The sequence below is a fragment of the Lissotriton vulgaris genome, chromosome 2_1, assembly GCF_964263255.1.
Source record: "Lissotriton vulgaris chromosome 2_1, aLisVul1.2, whole genome shotgun sequence".
Taxonomy (NCBI): domain Eukaryota; kingdom Metazoa; phylum Chordata; class Amphibia; order Caudata; family Salamandridae; genus Lissotriton; species Lissotriton vulgaris.
In genome coordinates this window covers 1,057,247,828-1,057,273,987 of record NC_141687.1, presented here as the reverse complement: position 1 = coordinate 1,057,273,987, position 26,160 = coordinate 1,057,247,828, and the positions used below count along the sequence as shown (strand labels likewise).

The window sequence follows — 26,160 nt, the reverse complement described above, 5'->3', positions numbered from 1 at the left end:
GCCCAGACTTTTAGATCACTTCTGGGAAATCAAGAGGAAACTTTGCCAAGGAGAAGAGCCGGAGAAGCTGAGGAGGAATACTGCCCCTGTCCTGTTTGCTGTCTGTGGTTGGCCTGCAGTGGCTACTTTCTGCCAAGGAGAGGAGAAAAGGACTTTGCTGTTAGCTGTATCCCCATCTTGAGGAAGATCTCCAAGGGCGCGAAACTGAGCTAACCACCTGTTCTGAAGTCACAGGGACACAAATACTTCACCAACAGCTCCCCTGAACTGACCTGCTGGGAGTTCTGACCTGCAAGAGGTGCCTGCTGTTGCTTTGGACCTGTAGAGAACTTTTTTTCTCTGGTAGCTATAAAATTGATATAACATCGAAGAAGTGTGACGCATTAGTACCTGTTTCGATGTATCTCTGAAGAATCCGTCGCAATGCCATCCTCGGCTCGAGACACGCACGCACGCTACATTGAGTGTAACGATCTTTGAAGTCCGAGATCAACGCACCGATTGTGATGCAAGCCCTGCTAAGCGGCTGCAAGAATCCACGCATCGTCCCAGATCATCGCATTGCATTGAGGCTCCAAGTCTGTTGCATTGTTGGGAGACGCAGTAAGAAACGGATACATCACCTCCCCACGGAGTAAGAAACAACGCATCACTTCCTCTCTGGTAAGAAACCGACGCATCACCTCCCCTGCGCTGCAGTAAGGAACCAGCGCATAACCTCCCCAGAGCAAGGAACTGATGCATCACCTTCCCAGAGGAAAGGAACCGATGCATCACCTTCCCTGCAGCCTGTTTTGGTTGTTTGCATGACACATCCAAGGTACTTTGTGTGAATTGTGTCGCATATGCAATTTGCTTTGCCTGAACTATTTCTACCATTTGAAAGGCATATCTTTTTACTGTATTTTGGATTTTTGTCGTTTTGGGTCGTGTTTTGGTTCAGATAAAGATTACTTATTTTTCTAAACTGGTGTGGTGTCCATTTGTAGTGTTTTTATTGTATTATTGTATGTGTTCACAAATTCTTTACACACTGCCTCTGAGATCAGCCTGTCTGCTGGCGCCAAGCTACCAAGGGGTTTAGCAGGAGTTATTTTAGAAGTGTATCCCCCTTATCCTGCCTAAAAGCAAGGGTCCTTATCTGGACAAAGGTACCTACCTCTGCCAACTAGAGACCCCCATTTCTAACACAACAGATTCTTAATCTTTCAAGAGGTCGCAGCAGGTGCCAGAGATTCGCTGTGACGCACAAGAGTTGCTGCTTATGCTTTTTGAAAGCACTATTCATCAAATAATCACTATTCATCAAATATGTAGAACATCCAATGATGTGTTTGACCTGGACGTTACACTAAATTTGTTTTTTAAATGCTAGTCACCTACTGTCTCCTACAGAGTATTGCAAGAATAACTAAATAAACACAGTGGAAAATCATAATTTATATTTTTTGCAGCTCCTCTTGAAACTAATTTCATAAACTCTTAAATTTACATTGATAACAGTTTCACATATGTATGAAGTATGTTAAAAATGATCTTGCTATTGTCCTATTTATAACAATCCTATATGGAGGAACAGAATTATTGATTAGGGATTGATGTTCAAGTTCATATTTTATAAAATAGAAAGTCCTAAATGCCATTTTAACCTTTTATAAAATGCTTATTTTATGTGGAATAATTTAGTTTTTTTCTTTTCCTAGGAGAATGACAGGACATTCTTTTCACATGGGCTATAGCATGGCACTTCTCAATGGCATCGTGGCAGCTCTTACAGTAGTATGGAGTTTGATGTGATTCTGTGCTTGGCCATTATGTGGGACATTCAAAGGAAATACTCAAGGATACTCAAGAATTTTAACTGCTGTATGGACTGTTTTTTTGTACCGCTTTGGAACGACATTTTGTCTTTCACATAAGAATGTGAATGCTTTACACAACTTGCAACTTTTGATGAATGCCTGGTTTGTACAGTTAATTTTCATTTTGTAATTACTCAAGAATTGTTTAAAGCTTGAAACATATTGTGCCTTTTTTCAAGTGTTCAAAATGGATTTTTTAAACATAAATGATAATGCACTAATAGTTTCACATGGCTGTGTCTTTGCTTCTACTTCTGTTGGACAAAAACTTGCAATAGCGTTCTTAAAGAGGATTATGCCTTTCTATTTATGGAGTCAATTCTAGAAACCAACGTCCCACTTCTGAAGCTGAGCTTGCTACTGGTGAGGCCCGATCTTGCCTTGAACTAAAAGTGAGCATCTCGTAATTTATCGTACTGCAGGGGTTAACCCCTCCAGGTGCTTTATTCATTATCTACAAAATCAATTAAGATGTTTTGCATGCCCTCCAGACAATTATTTTAGCTTAAGAACCAGAGGATTTTATTGAAGAAAGTTCCACAGATGGTGAAAGATGTTCAAATGAAACATAGGTGGATTTAAAGAACAGATCGTAAGAGAAATCATTCAGAGTTTAACTTTTCCTAAGGGGATACAAACTTTGGTACCATTAAAAATTCGAACATTCAGTTCTCATGAAGTGGTGCAAAAATGTTCAGCAGCCCACAACAATACCACAATATTGTCATCTGACTAATAGTGTCAACATTTCGTGTTCAAACACCGAACAGATTTTTTTTTAATAATCCAGCTACACTTCTGTGACTGTTGTCAGAAACCACCAATTCAGTTTAATGAATTTTTGTGTCCAAAAGGTTTCATTCATTTTAACTTACTTGCACAAAAAAGTTGACACGGTTCATTATAACGCATTTGATTTCATGGCAAAATAAAGGTCCTGCTACATGATAAATATATATATTTTTTGTTTTTTTTTAATACTGCAAACATCACTTACATTAAAGGAAATCTTCTCTATAAAGCACCATTAGTATTATGCGTTCCTATAATGTTCTGAGTGTAGATGTGTTCTATTTCCTATGCAAAGTCATTGCTAGGATATTCTGTACTTTTTCAAATCTGCAGTTGCCTTTGAATCATCCGTATTCAAGTTGTGTCTGTAAATAAAAACGAATATTGTTGCTACTGTAACTCTGGACATGAATCCCTTCATATGAAAGATAAAGTCAAATGATCATTCATGGCTTACGTCGACCCGTCTCTATTTATTCCTCTTGCAACATCTGGAAACGTGTAGCAAAAGGTACTTTTAAAACCTCTTCCAAGACGGGTATTGTGTTGGAAATTTAATTTATGTACGTTTCTCAGTTGTTTAAATAAGGACATACAAATCAATATAAAGAAAACCATCATTGGTCATTTTCATCTGCATACTATTGCAAATGATCTTGATAAATTACATTACACCATTCAACAGTATTTTCTTTGATTTGATGGAATTCATTCATCAGATCACATCCTTAATCAGCATAAGTCCAATTTTGTATTGGAAAGAGAAGGACATGCGCTGGATCACTATGTGACTATCCCATATTTTACTTTCTCTTGTATACTAACTGCCAAACTAAAGTAGTTTATGGTATATTTGTATACGTCCTGCGTTTGATTTATCAATTGCAGCGTCCCATCTGCAAATAATTTATTCTGGAAGAAATGCATGTTACAAATCTGATTGTGAATGTCTCGGCTGGCTTTTCTTCGATGGGAAACTTACCTTTCACCTTAATATATTGTAAATCACTTGGAGATGTGCATTATTACTAACCTGTTTAAAACGAAAAACTGGTAGGTAGAGGCAACATATTTTGCCCAGAGCTGTAAAGTTGTAGGTGAGCCTGTGGCTTATTCATGCTATTTTTGTCTTTTTTTGTATGCAGTACACCACACAGTACAAATAATTTTCGGCTAATGGTGCAAAGAGACCAGGTGTAATAAATCCGAGGCCTACCAAAGAGTAATAGTCTGTGAGATCTATTGTTACACTCTTTATCTGAAAATCTATCAAATGTTTTGCCAGTTTTCAGCAACACAGTCTTTGCCTTATTGTAAAAGCATTATGGGCAGGTACCTTTTTGGCAACTGTAGCCTGGTTTAATTCAATAATACAGGCCCCTCGAAACTACCTTATACAATAAACATTTTCCGTTTAAAACCTCGTTTTCAAAAAAAAATTCTTCTGGAACGACCCTATGTTACAGAGTACGAAAGGTAATTTCAAGCAACCCTAGGTGTGCACTCACATAGCTTGTTAGCGTATATCATTAACTTTCCCGGACATCCAGCTGTCTCTTGGTACACTTTACTAGTTTGTCTAATTCACTGCTTGAGCATTTACAGTAAACAACATGCAACTGGAATTCTTGAACTCCTGATATATTTTCATAGATTTAAAAAACAAGCAGACCGTTCACATACTATGCTGTTTAAAATTAAAAATCTGAAATATTGAGAGATAAACTGGGAACCTCTGTCCAGCCATCACAAAAGAATTTAGGGTAACCTATCATTCCTGTTAGACTCAACAAAGTCCAACGATTCCCAAAAAACACAGCCCCACACATCCCATGCACATTAATAAAAGAAGGTATGCGACCAGCAAAAAGTCATCGTGTTCCATAAACACTGCAGAACTCACATGAATGTGTTGCTTGACAATCATTTTAGATAGTCTATCGTGCATCTGAACCAGTTGGTCTTTTTCCTGGTCTTGATCTCACCATTCATATGGATGTATAATGATTCCAGATAAAAGTTGTCCTTAATGACAACTCGATTTCCAAAAACTTGCTCCAGGATAATCGACTATGTTCCTGCTCTTTCCTGCCTCGTTGGTTACAAATCTCTACACTGAATGCAAGTCCACAAAAAAGTTTTCCAACTGAACTAAGTGTAAGCATCCACGCAATTCCCACAGGATATAAACCCAACACTGTCCCCAAATGTTTCCAATTCCTATTTTTATTTTGCACTACCAAAGTGACTTTCCGTGGAGTTCACACATATGCTCTGTTTTTGTTAACTCCCCTCATTAGAAAGGACATCTGTCTTTGTTTTGCCTTAAATTTGCCTTCAAAATATTACCCCCTTCTTCTGCGCATGCTGGTGAAGGATGGCTGCAAGCAAATTAAACTGTGCAGCCGCTTTTTCTCGGCATTGTATTGTGCCATCCTGTATGGGGAGTCTTCACATAGGGAGTTTCTATTCTTTCTGTTCAGTAATACATTTGGGCCTCTGTTGTAGGTATTGTCCTATAATAGCACACATCATCTCTTGTTTTTGTGCCCCTATCATGCACAGTTCTTTCTAGTCATCATTGATAACAATTTTGAGAGCCAGGATCAAGAAAAAATACTACTCAAAATATTTTTCACTCTGTGTGCTGATGTTTTGGGACTCGAGCCTCTTCAAAGATGAATCTGTTACTTTATCAGACTTGCAAATTATAATGATAATTCACTCGTTTAAGTATGAACGAGGTGCTCGCACTAAATAGGGATTCAGCCCAAACAATGACGTGCCATATACATCACATGGTAGTTGAAAACTACCTTTCTGGGAATTAAGTAATGTTTTTCCTCCTTCAGGAAAGCAAATGTCTGTATTCGCCATGTACTCATCGTACACACAGAAGGAACAGGGAGAGAGTGAATAGACAAAGATGTATTCTCCACACCAGTTAGTTATTCAGTAGTAGAAATTGGTGTTTCCAAAGAAAGTCTGCTCCTTGGCATTACCTTTTGGAGGCAATAGGAATATATATATGCAGGCACCTAGTGCGGGTTGTGTCATCTATTCACAAATGTCAGATGATTGAATGAATCACATGAACTTTCTGTAAATATTTCGCAAGTGTGTTTTTTATCAGATAGACTTATTTGTGACAGAGCACTGTCACCCTCCCCACTCCTTTTATCTGGCAGGAGCAAATAATTAGATGCCCTGCGTGCACAATGGCTGGAGAAAGATTATCTTTGCTTTTCTGCCAATTCCATGTCTGCACTGGCTTGTTAAGAATTCAAGCATGTTTTAGATATTCTAATAGCCTCATTCTGGCCAAAGTAAATTTGTTTTTTTGAGCCTCCATCATCTAACCAGCAGGAACTTTTGGACCTTTCCTACTTTCCGGATTTTGTGATTCAGACGAATTAACTAATTCTTTATCCCTCCCTGCCATTCATGAATGTGAGAATCTGGTTCTAGAGATCCACCAGGGAATCCAACACAGGTCCAGGATGGCGTGGTCCATGCCATGTTTTCAGGATAATGAACGACAAAGTAAATGAGTACTATTTAAATTTGGTTCTGTGTAATTACATTACATATGTGGACATAAAGAAAATCTGGCGTGGATCTGGCCATCTTGAACCTATTCAATCCCCCAAAACTAGCACGTAGCTACATAAGCATGTCAAAATCAAACCTTTCTTGTCTGCTGCCAGAAAAAACTTCACTAGGAAACGCCAGGGTTGGACTGGCCTATAGAGCAATCAGACAGTGATCAACCGGCTGGTCAGACAGGTCAGTGTGCAAGTCTGTTTTTTGGCTCATAGTGGGCTTGTTTTGTGCTCTGCAAGGCCAGTTTTTACTGTTGATTTCTCTTTTTTAAAAATCATTGCCTGCAGCTAGTTGAAATCCAAGCATTTTTCCATACCTTGCAAAACATGTATAAAGCGTATCTTTAAAAGTTCAAAACTGACCAAATATGCAAAGACAGTCCACTTTTTTATCTATCAATTTCACTAATGAATGAAATTCACTTTTATTTTGGTGCCCGGGCCTATTTCTTCATAGTCCGGCCCTGGGAATCCCTATAAAATCAAATTATTCCTTAATCTGACAACGGAGTTGCAAAATTTTGATAATTTGCTTTCATGAAATTATGCAAAAAGCTGCATCGTATGCAAAATGCGAATCTGGCATTTCTTGCAAAATGTTAGCATGAAATGCATCCTCGCATCCATTAAATGTTTACAGCAAATGGTGCGTAAATTATGCAAAGTGGTGTAATGGCATAAGTTTAGGAATATTGGGTAATGCAAACTTCCTTAAACTACGCCAATTCCTCTGGCGTCATTTAAATTTCATGCTAAACTAATCATGAGTAAATTCTTGTAGAATTTAGCAACATTATTTTCTCATCTAATACCATTAATGGACCCAGAGACCATTTCTCTCATCTACTTGACACTTGTAGTGTATTTTTTACTTGCATCCTTGTAGCAAAGACTCTATTCCACAGTGTTATTTCACTTTAGTTCTGGCTTCAACATGCTGCCTAGCAGACAGACCATTAAAGTTAATGGCATCTTGTGATATTGACTGGATGAAATGGAAAATTGTCTTCGAAGACACGTTACTTGAAGCAATAAGGATTGGAGAACTTTTCTCTCCAGAAGATAAAGACAACGTGGTTCTAACAAGAGGTTTTAATAGGATGTAATCTTTGCTAGGAAGTAATTATTCTAGTCCTTTAGCCAAGACATCCTGAATCCCTGGAAGAAGAAACTACACAAAGCCTAGCTGGTGTCAAGACTTGTAAATTTAGCTTGGAATGAATGCCTGCCTTTTAGAAGTATAGCAATCCTTCCATCACTTTTGTTGAGCTTAACCAAGGCCACAGATTTGCAAAGGCTGTTGTTGCCAGCTGGGGATTCGGACACAAGAGTAGCTCAACTGCGACTTTGTGCTTAGTGTACCAGACGTAAGGCAGCATTGATTACTTTCAAAAGGCAAATGCCCACTGTAGAAATTTTCTGCATCCTAAGTTCTTGACCAGTGGGCACCCATATGTGATCTCACCCTCTCAATTATTGGGGCTGCAGAACAGAGTTCCCAAACTATTGGGAAGGACGGAAAGCAGGAGCAACAAAGTAAGGAAAAAATGCATTTATGTGGCTAGTGATCTTATCTCTTGCTAGCTATGTTTCACAACATCCAATTAAACAGAAGCATATGCCCACCTAGGGTATTCCGTATGGCATTACCAGGGGTAGGGAGCGAGGTCGTCACCCTACTAAATCGGTCTCTTGAATTTAGCCACGTCCCTACCGATTTTAAGGAAGCACAAGTCATTCCCCTCTTAAAAAAACCAGGGGCAGACGTAAAGAACTTTAACAATTTTAAGCTAATTTCCTAGCTCCCTTTCCTGGGAAATGTGCTGGAACAGCACGTGCTGAAATCCTTGTCAAACCACATAGAAGTAAATCAGCTACTGCAAACTAATCTGGCAGTAACGGATGAACTCAGGCTCAGGGCCAATAACAAAAAGCCAAGTGCCCTGGTCCTGCTAGACCTGTCTGCGGCATTTGACACAGTCAATCATGACCAACTTTTGTCATTGATCTCGGAGATGGGTATCCAGGGAACGGCTCTTAAAGGGCTCATGTCCTTCCTAACAGACCGATCACAGAGAATACAGCTGGCTGACCAGGTGTCTGACTCCCGGCAAACTTACGTGCGGGGTTTCACAGGGTTCGGCGTTGTCCCCCCTTCTTAGTCAATGCCTACCTCCAGCCCTTGGTGGCCGCACTGACTCACATGGAGTGCCAGGTCTATAATTACGCGGACGACACCCAAATCATCATCCCGATAGACAACTCCCCTGCTGCCCACACACGAATGCAAAACATTGTAAAATATACAGTCAACTGGATGACTGCCAATTCCCTCTAAATTAATCCTGATAAAACTGAGGTACTGCCCATCGCCACGGACACCAATCCCTGGAGTGACCTCTTATGGCCACTATAGCTTTGCACAAATCCTAAAACTGCCCAGGCCGTAAAAAGCCTGGTCATTAAAATTGATGCCAAGCTCTCCATGACCCACCAGGTATATCTGCCATAGTAGGAACATGTGTTGGTCTGTTAAGACCGCTACGGAAACTAGCTCCCCTTCTTTCCTTCGCAACACTCAGAATGGCAGTATCGGCCATAATAGTGTCACAACTGGATTACGGAAACTCCCTGTACATTGGCCTCCCAGAAAAGTTGTTTGCCAAATTGCAGGTGATTATGAATGGTGCCACCACACTGATCGTCAGACTTCCTAGGAGGGCCCACAACACCCCCTCCTACGACAGCTGCACTGGCGCCCGGTCACGCAAAGAACCAGGTTCTAGGGCCTCTACATCGCGCACAAACCCATTTATGGCCAGGCCCCAATCTACATCAAAGACCGTCTGGTAAGCTACACGCCAAGCAGGTCTCAACGCTCCTCAGAGGCAGGCTTGCTGGCCTGTCCGCGCTTTAGCACTGCCTCCAAAGGAGGTAGAGCCTCTCAATCTTAATTCCTCAACTTTGGAAAGAGCTGCCGGCAAATCTTCATAAGGAACCCACCCTCCTCCCATTTGGGAAGAAGCTAAAAACACTCCTCTTTATGGAAGCCTGGGGCACAACAATCATAACCATACCATGTGCCACAGTAGGGCTTTCTCTCATAGCGCTTAGAGACCTGGTGGTGATTATGCACTCTAGAAATCCCAATTACAATATGCCGTACTTTAACCATGCCTTACGGAGAAAATATGTAGGAAGATGGTTGGGTTAGCCAGTGATAATCTGTTACAGTGTGTTTTCTGCATGTGAGGAAGAGATGCTCGCTCTGGATACCCTTGTTAAACATTGTAAGGTCACAGCGCCTAAGGACGTTCTGTCTACAGTGCAATCATTGCCAACAGCTTATTACAGAGTACAAATTGAGTGCTGTAAATATATGAAGGTACTTTTTTCCTGTAATCTCTTCTTTTGTTTGAGCAATGGAAAATGTACCGCCTGTCTGAGTCCACCGGAACACTTAGATCAAAATGTTCTCCTCCTCCCCCAAACCCATCATAAAATAGACAACTCCCATAACCAAATGGTTCAGAACGCTTGCACATGTATTTATGAAATGACTCCAGCGATCTCTTTATTATCAAATATTAATGCCTCAAATGTACACTTGGCCTAAGCGATCCATTTTCAAGTGACTTTAAAAAGCATGACTTCTGAGGTACACAGTGCTTTTATAAATCTCTCCATTAATACGGTAAAACTTAGTGCTTTGACCCAACCAGTCTTTTGTGTCATTGAGAAGTCTGCCTTTCTCTATCCTTTAAACTAAATTGACTATCATTCTCCCTATCCTTTTAGTCATATCTTCTTGACCTGGGTATAAGTTTTGCAGAATGTAATTTTTTAATATGTGTTTTCTGATGTTTCACCCGTCGTGCCTCTACTTAGTGTTAACTCCTTGTTCACCACATGGGGATTGTGTATCTTTTTACAGGTCTGTGAACGCAGGTCCATGACCATATAACACCAGCTTTGTTACTCCCAGAAATGTATTGGATATTGTCTGGTTTTCTGCGTTGTTCTGTGTACACTTCTGCCAGTATTTTAATAAAGGCAACAACTGTTGATTACTTTAGTTATCTCTGCTTCTCAATGTTCTATTCCAACAGGATCACTGAGATATTCTAATTTCACTGTCAAAAGTTCTTTGTGCAGTAATTCTGTACCATCCTGCTCCCCCTTTTCTCATTTTGTCCTACCCTGTAGGTTTCCTGCATATGCAGGGAGTCATCAGGGGCCTTTGTGCCCCTCACAGCTCCCAACAGCTCTGAAAACCTCATGGGTGTCCCTGATGGGACTGGGCACCCCAAAGGAAAAAGACAAAGAGCAGCTAGATGCTGCATGAAAAAAAGAAACATGGGACAATACCACTAATCACAAATTTAAGGCCCAATGAACGGAGCGCCCCATAGGCACTTGAGCAAGGCTATCAAAGTTTCATAATGGACTCATGGTGCCCAAAGGAGGGGCAGAGGCACCAGCATAAGTGTTTAATATAGCGTTGGGGGGTGTAGAGCGTGCTCAAGAAGTTGTTTCTAACACAAATTCACTGTGAGTCTCCAGGGCTCTTAAAATTATGACCCCTTGGAGAGGCTGGTCATCACTTCGATGTTCTTCAAGAGCCTGTGCTTTTGCCCTTGAGTGTGGGAGGTCAGGGACCTCAAGTGGCTGGCTGTACAGTAAGACTCACGGACACATGTTTTTTGACACAATGCTTTATTGATAATGTGAAAGTTGACAGTTCTAGAATTTGCAGCACCGAGTCTTAACCTGTGGTCCACCGACACTTGGGTGTCTGCTATTGTTCAGGAAATTAAATATTAACCTCTTCTAGCCCAAGGACATGTCCTTGGCTGTGGTGCTGGTTTTCCGACGATGTAACCATTACATCCTTGGCACATCACCCAGAAATTCCTCTGCTTTAAACAGCAGGTGGGATTTCCTTTTCAGTTTTGTAGCCTCTGGAGCTGGGGAAGGGCTTCCCCAGCCTTCCAAGGCATTTTTTTCTTTTTTGAATGTAATGACGATCGCACACTGTCACCATTACATTGAAAACTGAAATTCACTGCGGTGCTCGTGGAGCTAAATCAGCTCTCTGAGCACCGATACACACAGCAGAGGTATCATTGGAAGGGGAAAAATCTCCCCTTTCCAATGGTACCCTTCCCTAGTGGATCCCTGCTTCGAGATTGCCGCAGAGGGTGTGCCCCAAGCATGGATCCACCACTAAATACCAGGGAGGGGGGCCCATGGTCAAGGGCTTTCGCTCCCCCCCAAAAAAATTCTCTCTTTCTGCCTCCCCTGGGGGGCAGATGGGGACATTGTCCCACTAGGAAGCAATGGACTTTTTTTTTAGTAGTGCGGGGGCTGGGCATGCCAATACCCGCCCCCCCCCCCCTCAAAAATAGCTAGTCATTTTGCCCCCCCCCCCCCCCCCCCCCGGGCCAGATGGACCGATAGCCCCCAATTCCCCCCTCCCCCCAGAGGGGCAGAAAGCCCACAAAATACAAGGGAGTATTTTTTTTTCTTCGCTAGAGTATGGGTGGGGGCTGCCCAGAATGGGCTTGCCAATGCCCCTACCCCGCTCCCAAAATATTGGGCATAGTCTTTCTGCCCCCCGGGGACATTTGGGGGAAATAGCCTCAGATCTAGCCCCCCCCCCACCCACCCCCGGGTTGGCAGAAAGCCCACAAGGAAGCCAGGGACTATTTTTTGTAGTAGTAGTTTTTGGGTGGGGCAGCCCAGAATGGGCATGCCAGTGCTCCCACCCCCATCAAATAATAGTCACAGTCTTGCTGCGCCACCCAGGCACAGATGGGAGCAATAGCCTCCGATCTGCCGCTCTGGGGCAAAAAGCCCACTGAGGACAGGGTAGGGTTTTTTTTTCAGCAAGAGTAGGGCCGGGGCCTGCCCAGAATGGGCATGCCAATGCCCCATCCCTTTCAGAAACAAATGGGGACAGTCTCTTTTCCCCCCTGGGGGGCATATTGGGGCAAACGCCACCCATCTGCACCCCCATGAGCGCCGAATGTTTACTAGGCACCAGGGACTTTTTTGTTTATATGTTGGGGTCAGGCTGCCCAGAATCGACATGCCAATGCCCCCCCAAAAAACCAAATAAATAGCGGCAGTCTTTCTGCAATATATTTAGGTTCATCTATCCAGGGCAGAAAACTATTAAACCCTAGGTAAAGTTTCTGTGTTTGTGAGTGAGAGAACTGGAGTTCAGCTGACGGTCTTTGTGTACTTTGGTTTGGCTGGCTGTGTGTGTATCTGAAATTTGTTGGTGGTGTGTATGGACTTGCGCTTGGCTGGTAGTGTGTGTGGACTGTCACTTGGCTAGCGGGCTGGGTGGATGGCGCTTGGCTGGCAGTGTGCGTGGACTGTCTCTTGGCTGGCAATGTGCGTGGATGGCCCTTGGGTGGCTGTGCGTGGATGATGCTTGGCTGGTGGTGTGTGATGATGACACTAGCTGGCGGTGTGTGTGAATGACACTTGGCTGGTGGTGTGCATGGATGGCACTTGGCTGGTGGTGTAGCGTGCGTGGATCCTCCAGCATTTTATTACCCAAAATCCCCTGCAAATCTCAAATTTAGCTAAAAAGTCACACTTCCCTCACATTTCTGTTGGAAAGTTGTGGGATCACTGCACCAACACAAATTTCTCAATACCCAGCGTTCCCCTCGGTATCCTGATAAAAACGATCTCACTTGTGTGGGCGCCCAAAGCAGAATTGGCCAAAGATCCTATAGATCTGAAAAATTGAGGGGAAACCGCCAGAAGGGCACATTTTCTTTCTTTTTTTAAATAGGTTTTTGGGCTGACTGGTTTGAGCACCTTTAAAAGTGAGGTTTCATTTTTGTCAGAAATTCTCATCGGGATTTGTGAGGAAAACTTGTGGTTTTTTGACACATTTTGGAGTTTGCCAGGGATTCTGGGTAACAGAATCTAGTGAGAGCCTCACAAGTCACCCCGTCCTGTATTCCACTTGGTGTCTAGTTTTCAAACATATACAGGATTGCTAGGTTTCCATAGATGTCGGCTGAGCTAAGGCCCAAAATCCACAGCTAGGCACATTGCAAAAAAAGGGTTGGTTGTCAGTGTAACAAAGTGATGTGTCCACATTGTGGTTTAAGCCATTTCCTGTCACAGGCAATAGGCCTACCCACACAGGTGAGGTGTCATTTTTATCAGGAGACTTGGAGGAACATGAAATAGTAGAACAAGAGTTATTAACAATTGCCTTTCTATGCATTTCTACTAAATGTAAGACCGTTTGCAACAAAAGAAGTAATTTTGAAAAATGCCCTCTAATTCACATGCTAGTATGGGTACCTACACATTCAGAAATGCGCAAATAACCAATACTTCTAAACTTCATATCATGGTTTCATTTTTGAAATGCGTAGGTGTCCTTGATACCTATTTTTCACTGTTTATATTTTACCAAAATAATTGCTGTATACCCGGTGCACATTGAAAAACCATTCCAAGGTGGAGCTCAGTTATTGGCTCTGGGTACCTCAGGTTCTTGGTGAACCTACAAGCCCTATATATTCCCGCAACCAGAAGGTTCCAGCGAACATAACAGTATATTGATTTTAAAAATCTGTGTAGTTAGAAGATGTTAAAGGTGGAAAGCGTAGGCACAAATGGCTGTTTTTTCAACTCAATTTCAATATTTATTTATTTCAACTGTTACTTGCTATAGGATAACCTTGAAGGATCTACTCAAATGACACCTGGCTGAATTCAGAATTAAGTCTACTTTTCAGTAATGTATAGCTTTCCGGGATCCATTATTGGTTTAATCCCCATTTCTACAACTAACTGGAAGGAGGTTGAAAGCACAACAGATAGGAAAAATAGGCTATGTCCCAGTAAAATACTAAAACGGTGTAGTAAATGTTGATTTTCTGATAAAAGTCTGCCTGTTCCTGAAAGCTGGGAAGATGGTGATTTTAGCACTGCAAACCCTTTGTTGATACCCTTTGCAGGGAGAAAAAGAGACTCTTTCCGCTGAACCACTTTTTTTCAATTTCCTCCCAAAAAACAACATTTTTCATATTTTGGCTAGTTTCTCAGTCCCCTACATGGGAACCCACAAACCCTGGGTACATTCAGAATGTTGGAAAAAAAGGACGCACATTTGGCATGGGTACCTTATGTGGACAAAAAGTTATGGGGTCCGAAGCGCAAAGTACTCCAAGTAGCCAAAAAAGGCATGGTACGGGGGATAGACCTGGCAGTGAAGGGTTTAATAGATTGAAAGTATATAGACATAGTAAAACAAAGCGTTCTTTCAGAGGGCCCCGGTGCACACAGGTTACTTGGCCCAACCATAGTGGTTGAGGTATTTTACTCTTGATGTCCCAGGGCCTCACCTACTATCACAAGATCATAAGCAACTGGGCCAAGCGCTCATTCTGCAAATGGTTCTCAGTGGTAGCTGTGGATGGGCAGTCAAAGGCTGCCTCAGGGGAAATGTGTGGATACAGATTAGTGAACACGTTTCCTAACTCAACGAGCGTCCTGCAGTTCTTATAATAAAAATAAGTCTTTTATTCCCAACTCTGTATATTCAAAGGTAGTTATTTTTTATAACTTGATTTTTCATTTTGCATACATACATTCCCAGTAGCTATTACAGTGATTATAACAGTCGCCAGAAGAAACGAGCTATAGGTTGACAACAGTGCAGTTTACACAAACTCCTTTAACTGTAAGCAGAGGAGGGTGACCATCTTGTACATTAGATCATGTATATCACATTTGAGTAGACAGGGAGAATATTCCATCAGTAATTCATCTGTTTGACACAACATTGGCTTACTACATGGTCCAATATGACAGCAATACATCCCCGGTCGCCCCTACCGGACCCATCCAAAAAAATAACAAAAATCAATAGAGGAAGGATAAACTTGATCAACCAATCCCTGTCCTATGATGCCCTTCCCCGCCTCTTCCACCGTGGAAGATATTTCTGGGTCTGCAACGTTTAGGTATGAGAGCGTTGAAATGGTCTGTGTTGGGTATTGGAATGGGACAAATCAACACTTCATTCTGTGATTGTGGGTGTCTGACCCTTGATCTAATGCAAAGCTATCCTTCATTTTGCTATTAATATGCCCAATGCTAGTAGCTTACTTGTTCCCTTGGGTAAGTCTTCGACATATCCCAGAAGGACCACTAAAGGGGTCGGAGTAATCATCACTCCTGCCATATCCTGCAGAGCAGCAAACCCCGCAATCCACATGTTCTGGATTCCAGGGCAGTCCCACGCAAGATATGTAACAATGTGCCCCAGTTGCCCCGCATCTTTCGCTTTTGTCATCTTCCCTCAGTCCATATCTATATAAACGAGCATGAGTATGGTACACTCTTTGCAAAAATGTGAAATGTGTTAGATGAGGCCTGCCGTCTTGTGAAATGGATTTCAAGCCTGCGTAGCAATATACCCATTGTGCCTCTGTGATATCCATATCTAGTTCAGTATGCCATTCTTGCAATGCCTTCATATTTAGGGAGCAAATACCCGATTTAGAGATTATATACGGTATTGAAATTATGTGCTGTGGGGACTGGGCTAGCAGTAAATACGTTCAGGGAGTGTATTCGCTCATTCCAGCATTTCATCCCCAAGAGTCGCTCGCAATGCCTGCCTTGTGCGATGATAGTGAATATTGCGAGCATGGGAGCCTTTAACGATTGTGATTGCAGCAGGTCCCACTACTTGACCACCCCCTCATGGAAGTAATCACCCATGGTTCTAATATCCAGAGCCTGCATAGCAAGGACAAATGACTTGTCCTGCCGCATTCAAAGGTAGGTTACAACATTTATAGACAACAACACATTTACCCCTTCAAGTCTGGGCTCTAGTGTTTCACTGGCAAATCACTATCCCACCGCTCCTCGCAATGTGGTCGGGATTATTCCCCATTCACTAGTGGGTTCATCCAGGAAATGCTCACCCAAGAATCCACTCTGACCCAGTTGGCCCATTACCCGTCTTACCCACTCTAGCACTGAGGAAGTGTGTAGAGCCTCAGGAAGTACCCAATTTATGGGCTCCTGCAAGGCTCTGATCCTGCTTGATGAGTTGGCTGCACGAGGAAGGCGCAGCAGCACTCGGCAAGCCCAGGCTCTTTAATGAGCCTATGCGGTCATCTCTGGCAGCGATAGGAGGCGTGCCCGCTCTCCTCTTTCACTGTAAGGTCTGAGCTCCCCAATGGGGGAGGGCGTGTTTCTGATGCTCCTGATGTGAGTCCCAGTGTTTCCGCTTCCAGTTCATAGCCTAGTGGGCGTGGCGAGCGGAGCAGGTGAACGGAGCAGGGGATCAAGACTGCGAGGCAGCCCAAGGACGTTATGGCGGTGCGTGTTCGAGGACGGGGGGGAGGGGGACTACCACCACAAGGAACCCCGTGAAAAACGGCCGCGATGCAGACCCTTCTCCACGATGGAGAACCGCAGACCCGCCTCTTGCAATCACTGCACGTAGGAACATGGTGCAGCAAAGTGCGGCGAGTTCGGCCATCGTTAGTTGGTGGCCTGCGAAGTGTTTGCCCTTGGCTCATCTAGGTGTCGGTGCAGCCTGCAGCACTGCCAGGAGGTTCCGCTTGGCACAGGGGAGTCTGGGGGGGACGAAAGCCAACAACAGGCTAGGCATCACACATCAAGCAGCAAGGTTTTGAGGAGGGTAAAGTGCAGCAAGAGACTTTCTCCCCTTTTTAGGTTTCGCTGGGGAACGGAGCCTTTAGGCTCCGCCTCCAGAGAAATCTCTTGATTGCAGTAGTGACTCTGGAATACGCCCCCCTGTCCCATTGGCTAGCTCCATAAATGGAGGCTAGCCATTGGAACAGAGAGGCGTCCATCATGGCCGGAGGAGACTCGGGGGCGTTCCCGAGATTCTTTGGCTTTTGGCGACGTCATGCGACGCCGGGAACGCCCCCGAATCTGGTCCGGCATTGCCGGCACCCGCCTTCCTGCTCCGGCCGTCGTCAGCGTCTCTCCTCCCCCTTTCCCGCTCCCTCCCGCTTGTTTCCTGATGCCTGCCTTCCTGCTCCGGCCTCTCCTCCCCCTTTCCCGCCCCCTCCCGCTTGTTTCCTGGTGCCCGCCTTTGTGCTCCGGCCGGCCGTCGTCAGCGTCTCTCCTCCCCCTTTCCCGCCCCCTCCCGCTTGTTTCCTGATGCCCGCCTTCCTGCTCCGGCCTCTCCTCCCCCTTTCCCGCCCCCTCCCGCTTGTTTCCTGGTGCCCGTCTTCTGCTTCGGCCGGCCGTCGTCAGCTCTCTCCTCCCCCTTTCCCGCCCCCTCCCGCTTCTCTCTGATGCCCGCCTTCCTGCTCCGGCCTCTCCTTTCCCGCCCCCTCCCGCTTGTTTCCTGGTGCCCGTCTTCTGCTCCGGCCGGCCGTCGTCAGCTCTCTCCTCCCCCTTTCCCGCCCCCTCCCGCTTCTTTCCTGGAGGCTGAGCCTGGACACAGCTCCATGGAGGCGGGCGGGACACAGCGGCTCCGTCTGGACCTCTCCCGGGCTGCTCCAGGCCCCTCAGGGCCCGCTCGTGCCCCCCGGCCGAGGAGCGAGGTGTGGGCCTACCTGATGACCCTGGCGGACCGGGGCCTGCAGAGGAAGAAGGCGGAGGAGGAGGCCAAGCACGGAGTGAGTGTCCGACACCGGGGGCCGCGGAGTGAGTGTATGGGATGGCATCTGTGGAGGTGATGAGAGGCCGCGTTTGGGGGCTGGGAGGGGAAAGTTTGAAAGGATGGGGGCAGCGGAAAGGGGTTGAGTGCTGAACGGTACAGGGGTGAGTGAGTGTGCTGAAGAGCAGGCAGGGAGTGAATGTCCAAGTTAAGTGGCTAAAGTGGGGATTTGGGAACGTTTTTCGACCACGGCCGGCGGCTGTCTACTATGTACACGACAGAGAGACTCCCGCTGAAACGGTGGCATGAGGGGAAACCGAGCACTGGGAACGAGGTTACACAGAACTTATTTTATACAATGCTTGCAGTTCCAGCCTCAGCCGTGAAGCGCTAAAAAGAACAGGTACGGCTTGTGATGAGTCTGTGTCCCTGGAAGGATGAAATGCCATACCAGCCCTGCTGGATGCAGTAATCCTAATTGGCAGATTAATCAAAGATCTCTGCCACAGGTGCACTGTGATACTGAGCTGCCTCGCTGGCTGGATTACATGGAGGGTTGCACAAGCCTGGGCTGTGGGGTAAACATGCTGCCCTTTTCACGCCTTAGCCACGAGGGGTTGGTGGCATAGACTCCAGTGACTCTCTCAAAGACCCCAGCACTGCAGGTCTGGGACCATGTTTCTCTTCCCTCCACGAGCCACCTTCTCACTTACCTCACCTTGCCGACGTCACAATCATCTGCAGTCCGGTCCGGACCCCGTCGGTTGTTAACCTGCTGGGCATCACCCCTGCACAGCAAGTGGCGTCGCTCCACCCGTCCTGCTCCGGTCTGCTCCAACCCTCCGTGTAAACATCACCTGCTAGAGGTGCACCTTCGGAAATTACAGAAGGGGCATGGCCAGTGAGCATGAGGTCATTAGGGAAGACGCAGGCGTTTCAAGGACGACCCTCCCCTTTTGTCTTTCTCAGTCATACACTACGTGGCGGCTTTTACACTCCTCGGGCTCTGCAGGTTCCATTTAGTAGCCTGGCTGTTATGTCATAAACGAAGAATACCTTGTTACAGTGGCCGTTTGTAATGCAATGGGCTGAGCACGCTACATTCTAATGACTGATGTCATAGGCTTAGAATGCTACATTCCAATGACTTGTGATGTCATAGCTTACAACCCTGCATTACACTGGCTATGTGAGGTCAGACTAACAGTGTACCGCCGACTGGCTGTGATGTTCTAGCCTTAGAGCGCTCCCTTCCAACTGTTTGTGATTTGATGAGTTTAGAATTAATCATTCCATTGGCGGCTTGTGATGTCATCAGGTTAGAACGCTTAAATGTAATGATTGTTTGTGATGTCATGAGGTTAGACCGCGTCACTCCAACAGCTGTTTGTGATGTCATGAGCTTAGAACGGTGCATGTCACCGGCTGTTTGTGATGTCATTAGCTTTGAACGCTTCATTGTAATGCTTGTTTGTGATGTCACGATCTTAACATGCTCCATTCCAACTGGTGCTTGTGATGTCACGAGCTTAGACCGCTTAATACCCACGCCTGTTTGTGATGTCATATGCTTAGAACAATGCCCTCCATTGCTGTTGGAGATGTCAGAGGAGGTGCGTGGTGTATTGTACCAGCAGTTGGGTATTACCCAGACAAAACGTTGCATTACTTCGTTTGTGAGGTCATAGCGGCGCTCCCGCAACTTTCACAGCGTGTAAGGTCAGAGAGAACAATACACTGTACTGGCTATTTTTTACTTCAGTTGGGGCATGTACATCCCACAAACAGCTGAGGATGGCAAGGGAAAGGGCAATCTCCATGCACCTCACTAGAGACACATGCTTAAATCTGGGGCTCTCTGTTACCACAGGCTCCCTGTGATGCACCAGGACTACAAGACCCAAGAGTAAGCCAGTACTCAGCGCGGCATGGCTAAACACTTATTAGGTCCCAAAGTTGAGACCTATTGGCTATGCCAATGCTTGTTCTGAGTGTTTTTTCCTGCTGTTGTTTAATTGTGTCTGCCTTTTCCTTCCTCTCCCCTGTTTCTGAGTGCTTTTGCCTCCTTTTTCACTGCTTTCTCCGTCCTTTCTCCCCGTTTTTCTGAGTGCTTACTTATGCTTTAGCATTTTTTTCTCTGCTTTCTCCTTCCTCCCCAGTTTTCTGAATGCTTTCTCCTGCTTTTGCCTCGTTTTTCACTGCTTTCTCTGCAAATCCGGATTGATTTAGTGTTGTTTCTGAAATTAGCATTTTTTTTCTGCTTTCTCCTTCCTCCCCAGTTTTCTGAATGCTTTCTCCTGCTTTTGCCTCGTTTTTCACTGCTTTCTCTGCAAATCCGGATTGATTTAGTGTTGTTTCTGAAACTGATAGGTATTTGTATACCAAAAATTTGTAGTCTGATGGGCAATATCCAAAACGTGAATCTTTGAGACGTTTGAGCACTGGAGAACTACATTTTCGGGTAATTAATGTTTCTCATTTGGCGCAGTTTCTAAAGTAAGATTCTTATTTGATGCAGTTTCTAAAGTTAAAATGCACTAATACTAATATGTTCCAAAATATTCCTGCTTCCTCTATTATAACAGAGTAATACCATTCAAGTCTGTGAGATAATTGGTTTCAGATGGGGCTCTGGTCTCACATGTGACATCATCTGAATTTAAAATGCCAGAAAAACATAAGTTCCTGTGAAGAGACCTCTTTTAGCCTTTGCTCTCATTGTATTGCACCGCATAGTGAACCCTTACAGCAAGGCAGAGATGTGCATTTCTGATGGATGTTTCTGAATATTTCTAACTGCAAATCTTCACTGTGTGAATATTCCCCAGGGCAGCATCAGACTGGATCCGTAAACTTTAAAGCAGTACTCTTGTACACCACGGTGTCAAACTGCTCCACGCTGACATAATATCGCTCCGAAAGTGAATAGCAAAGCTGCATTCAAGCACTAGCCATGCTATCTGACGTCCGCTCCTTTCTTTCTGCACAAACAGAAACCAATTCAAAGCTTTTCCTTGTTCTCAAGGCTAAAAATTAAACCCCGACGATGATGGGGTTCAAACTATGTAGAAGACTGTTACAAACAGATATCTGTAATGGACTCTCATGAAGTTTGTCTGACACCTGAGATCGATGTTTAGGGGGACCACAAAGCTAAACTTTGTCACCAAACGCAAGAAGACTCTACAGTGCAACTGACTAAAGTAAAACAGAATGTACCACTCCCAGTGTCACTGCCTCTCTCAGTCAAAGTACCACTTTCAACACATTGCCACAGATATAAACATATGCATTCTGACATTCACTTGCTTTCACTCACACATGCAGTAAACATTGTTTCTGGTCCATGATTGCCTCAGAGGGCATGATGAAAAAATCCTTGCAGACCAACAAACTAGAGTGGCACATACATTTTCATGCCTTGTGGATCCATGCATATGCACACTCACATGCGCACATTCATACACACTCGTGAACGTTCATTCACACAAGGATCATGCACACACACCTGTGCACACGTACATACTCACGTGCACACGCGCACACACACCTACAAACACACACACCATCACTCAGGGAGCTCCTAATTGAATGTGAGCATTGCATGTCAGCAATACACATGTGCACACACACACACACACAAACCTACAATCCACACACCATTACTCAGGGAGCTACCAATTGTCAGCAAGCTCTTTAATGACTGCAACTTAAGGCAGGGTTTTTGGTCCTTTGATAAGAAGGTTAGTTATTATTAATCATTGTTACTGTTTGCGAGAGATTAAGCTATTGGCATTGTAAATGGCAATGCCATTTATTTATCTGTTTTCAAAACCAACACATAAATAAAAAAGTTGTCATTTACAATGCCAATAGCTCTAACTTTTACAAAGGCGAAACCGTTGCATTGTAAATGCTTGTTTCCACTGCCACAAAGACAGCCACAGTGAGGGGGGACACAGGGGAGCTCCTCTGCTCCAAGTCTCAAACTGCCCGCTAAAATGCAACAACAATACAACAGCATATAGTGACGCTGACCTTAAATCACCCTTCATAGCCCCTCATAGGTGCTCAAAATGTGCCAAACTAGCCTTTTTTGCTCTCGGAAAGCTCCGTACGATCTGCTAGCCTCAGCATTACCTAGCTTTGGTCATATGAACAAAAGGCTTTTCCCTCAACTACTCAACAACGTCTACTACCTGTCCTCGGGGAAAAGACATCGCTGCCCCAGTCTCCCAGCAGCCACCAGCAGATAGCAGCGTCCTTTGTTTATTGCCCCATCAGGAAAGCGTTTAATCTAGCAACAAAGCAAGAAATAGTATGACCAATTAAGGATTCTCTAAGCTCCAAATTACATAAGCCAGCCATAGTACACCATGAGATCAGGCCGCGTACATGGATGTACAACGCTCAAAAGCAATTTAAATAGCATAAAAGAAATCTTAAGACATCAGAAGGTTCTGCGGATGAATCACAAGCAAAAATCAGGCCACACCTACAGCGAGATTGCTCTTTAATCAAAATAGAATCTGAGACAATCAATTCAAGCGACACCTCTTCAAGAATGGAAAAAGCTAAAATCCTAAAACGTTGTCCGACTCTCCTTCAGCCAAAAATCCACACAAAATGTAGCTTTTAAGAAAATGCAGGTGACGTGACACTATCCTCTCAAGCACCACAGCAGAGCTGGGCCTCCAGCCGCTACAACAAACACGTTCACAGGGTAGTGACAAAAATAAAGAAAGCCCAAACACTGGGGTGGACAAATCCAAATTAGCTTTCTCAGGACAGACCTCACAGTGCCAAAGTACACTCTGGCCCCAGAACCTCCAAATTCCGGTCAAGCTGGTGGTGGCCGACATAATGGCAATCCGAGAGCACAGGCCGAAGTAAGTGAGGAAATTCTCTCCTGAAGGGTTGGAAGATCGTGTATCAGATGTACCAGATATTCTAACTGCTGAAAACGCACTTCAAAGTAAAAACAAAGGTGGCAACTGCATTATAACTGAGGTACTAACTATATGAGAGTTGGATAGCCCGCAGTCAGACAGCGCAGCGCATAAATCGGCGAAAGACACAAAAACTCAAATTTTCACTATCTGCACCATCAACGAACGGCTCGGACATAGAACATAAAACTCAATCATCATCACAATCATTATTAACCAGATTTGGGGGGTCACAAAGATTCGAGCTGGAGGACCCTGAGCAACTCATACCTTGGCACGGAAGGGTGGGAGGGTCTCCTAGCAACCTATACTCATGGCTCCCAAGCTAAGTTTAAGAATGACTCCTGTAAAATCGTCAGCTGAAGTGCACCAGGGACACCAGGAAGTTGGGGAGATCCAAGAGGCGTGCAATCTAATTACAGATACACGAGGACCACCAGGTGAGGCGCAAAAATCAGACCCTCTAAATACCTGGACAAGCTTGTTGAAAACAGTGCAACTCCTGGTGGAGGCACTCCAATAGCAATCTGATAAAATGGGTACACAACTAACTTTACAGAACACCTTGGCAGTTTTCATGGTTTCCATTGATTGAAAGCTAGGTGCGTTAAACACTTTTCTACAAAATATACAGGACCGCACACAAACTAACAACTTAAGCTATGGATGTGGCCCGGTTGTTGATAAACTAGCTTCCCTTCCATCTATGCTGAGCAACATGTGCACACAACTTAAAAGGATAGCTGCCACCCACCTAGTCAGATTAACTCCATTCCATATGGAGAAATGTTAAGAGCCCGCAGAAACTGCTCAGAGGATGCAGATTTTGAGATCAATTTGATTGATATGAACAAGAGGTTCAAAGCTCGAGGATACTCTGATAAGTCCATTAACACAGCTACAAAAAGAGCTAGGAATATTCCACGACTAGAGACATTGAGATCCAAACCGAGCCCTCACAAGGCAAAAGACGCTAAGAAATTGGTGAGATTGGTGACTAACTATGGGGAAGGAAGTCATCAGTTATTTGGGATTCTTAAGAAATATTGGCATTTACTATTGAGTGGCTCTGATATTAAGGAAATGTTGAATGATAGACCAAATATTACATATAGGAAGGGAACAACTTTGTCTAATAAGCTTTGCCCTAGTTATCATATTGTACCAGACAAACCAAAATGGCTGAGATGCCAACCGCAGGGTTTTTATTATTGTGGTAACTGCAGCTCCTGCAGATGGGCTGTTAAGAGGATTAAGGAGTTTAACTACAATCAAATGGGAACTTTCAAAATTAACTCCTTTATTACTTGTGAGACTACACATGTGGTCTATGTAATTGTGTGTTCATGCACCAAGATCTTTGTCGGTAGTACCATCAGGAGACTACGTGCCAGGATGATAGAACATTTTAGAGCACTTAAAAATGGTGACACTAGATATCCTATAGCTGCACATTATATTAGGACCCAAAATGATAGGATTAAACATCAATTCCATTACCATGGTATTGACGTAGTGAGTGCAGATAAAAGAGGCGGGGACAGAACCCTTCGGCTACGACACAGGGAATGTATGTGGATCATGAAACTAAGGGCCGTCGAAGATGGCCTAAACTTAGATTCTGAATTACAGTACTATTTGGGTCATTGACTACGATGTATTATGCATTATATCATGATGTTGATGAATTCATGTAGCAATTGCTTAAAATGTATATCCCTTAGGTCCTTACTGCATGATGCCTGTGGTTCAAGAAGGAAATGTGACTGAACATATGTGCAATGTGTACTTTAAGAGTGATAATTTCAGCATATTGAGGAATCTTGTCGTTATCGAAATATAAATATTGTATTTACTGTATACAATTAAGGGAAAGTATAGTTTCATTATACGTAAGGTGTGTTTTCTCTTTGGCACTGTTTTCTTTTCTTTACTGTCTGGTCTTGAGGATCGATATTTGTGATTTGATTTTATATATTATTTTTTCTTATTTCCATATATACTATATATCTTGTTCCTCTATATTTTATTCTAATCTTAACTCTACCTAACCCTACTCCACGTTACACTGCCTTGCCCGAAAGGTGAATCATTTGAATATTGAGAAGAATATATATTGATACTATTTATATCCGTCCAACAGAGCTATTGGTAGCACTAAGTATAGGTGGCTGAAACACCCATGCCCTGATACACGGTTCAAGACTGCTATATATTATTTTTGGATTGAGTATCTATTGTTGTAATTATGAGTGTGCGTAATAATAAGAATGGATATTTTTACTAAAACGATTTTCACAATCTCTCCTTGTAAATTATCGAGCATTGATAGTATAGACATATTTGTAATCTCTGTACTCGCCTAAATAGTTTTGGAATGCTACTTTTCACTCAAGAGTAGGGAAATAGTGGAAAATCGGGGACTGACATGATCGCGAATACATATATTGCACGTTTGATAATAGTGGAGTGAGTTATATTTAGAATTGTTGTCTCTGTGGGGATCGGATTGTTAATACAGTAGGTCCTTAGTACTATAATTATGAAATTGAGAAGTTAAGATAAGAACTTTGTACTTTTTTTGTGGAAATTGCACACTACAATATGGCGCCCATATACATTATTGTATATAAGGACATACAAACATGGCGACCGTGCTGCACGCCGGATCTGAAATAAACAATGTTTTGCTGAAATTTGGTGAGCGAGGACTGTTAGTTTAATCATACTTTCGGTCAAATACGTTATTGAGCGAGTACAAAGAAGCAAGTCGGATGGTGGAACCTTTCTTAACGGAGCACCTGACCACAATAGCCAAATTAATATTTTCCCTCTAAATACAACAAAGGGAGTAGTGTGCACACTGAAAACCACCCACCATCACAATGGCAGTTCTATATAGAACTTGAGGTACAAATTGTAATTTTAAGCAAAGGTGCACCACAACAAAGACATGTGTAAACTAAGGTCTTCTAGTTTGCACACAAGAAATAATCAAAGATTGCATATGAAACAAAAAAATTTTTCAAAAAAAGATTGTTTCATATGCAATCTTTGATTATTTCTTGTGTGCAAACTAGAAGACCTTAGTTTACACATGTCTTTGTTGTGGTACACGTTATTGAGCGAGTAGTATAATACGCTATTTTCTCGTCTTTCTTCTATTTTGGTACCCGGTGATTATATGACAGGTCCACTACAGATATGGAAGTAGTAGGTGAGTCTTGTTTTCGGGGGCTCAATGTATTAGATGGAAGTTTATATTTTGGAGGGTAAAACTGATGGCTCTTCTTTGCATCTGTTAAATCCTCAGGCCACAA

At 43.7% G+C, this 26,160-nt stretch overlaps 1 protein-coding gene across 1 annotated transcript in view; it reads left to right on the top strand.

The window, feature by feature from the left end:
* LOC147731585 (ADP-ribosylation factor-like protein 6-interacting protein 6) overlaps positions 1 to 10,326 on the top strand; it is a 131,673-nt gene extending 121,347 nt beyond the window's left edge. The window contains exon 4 of the mRNA XM_086956680.1: positions 1,704 to 10,326. Coding sequence (XP_086812806.1) covers positions 1,704 to 1,797 — 94 coding nt within the window. The 3' untranslated portion in view covers positions 1,798 to 10,326. The remainder of the gene's footprint in view (positions 1 to 1,703) is intronic.
* Positions 10,327 to 26,160: the final 15,834 nt, after the last annotated feature.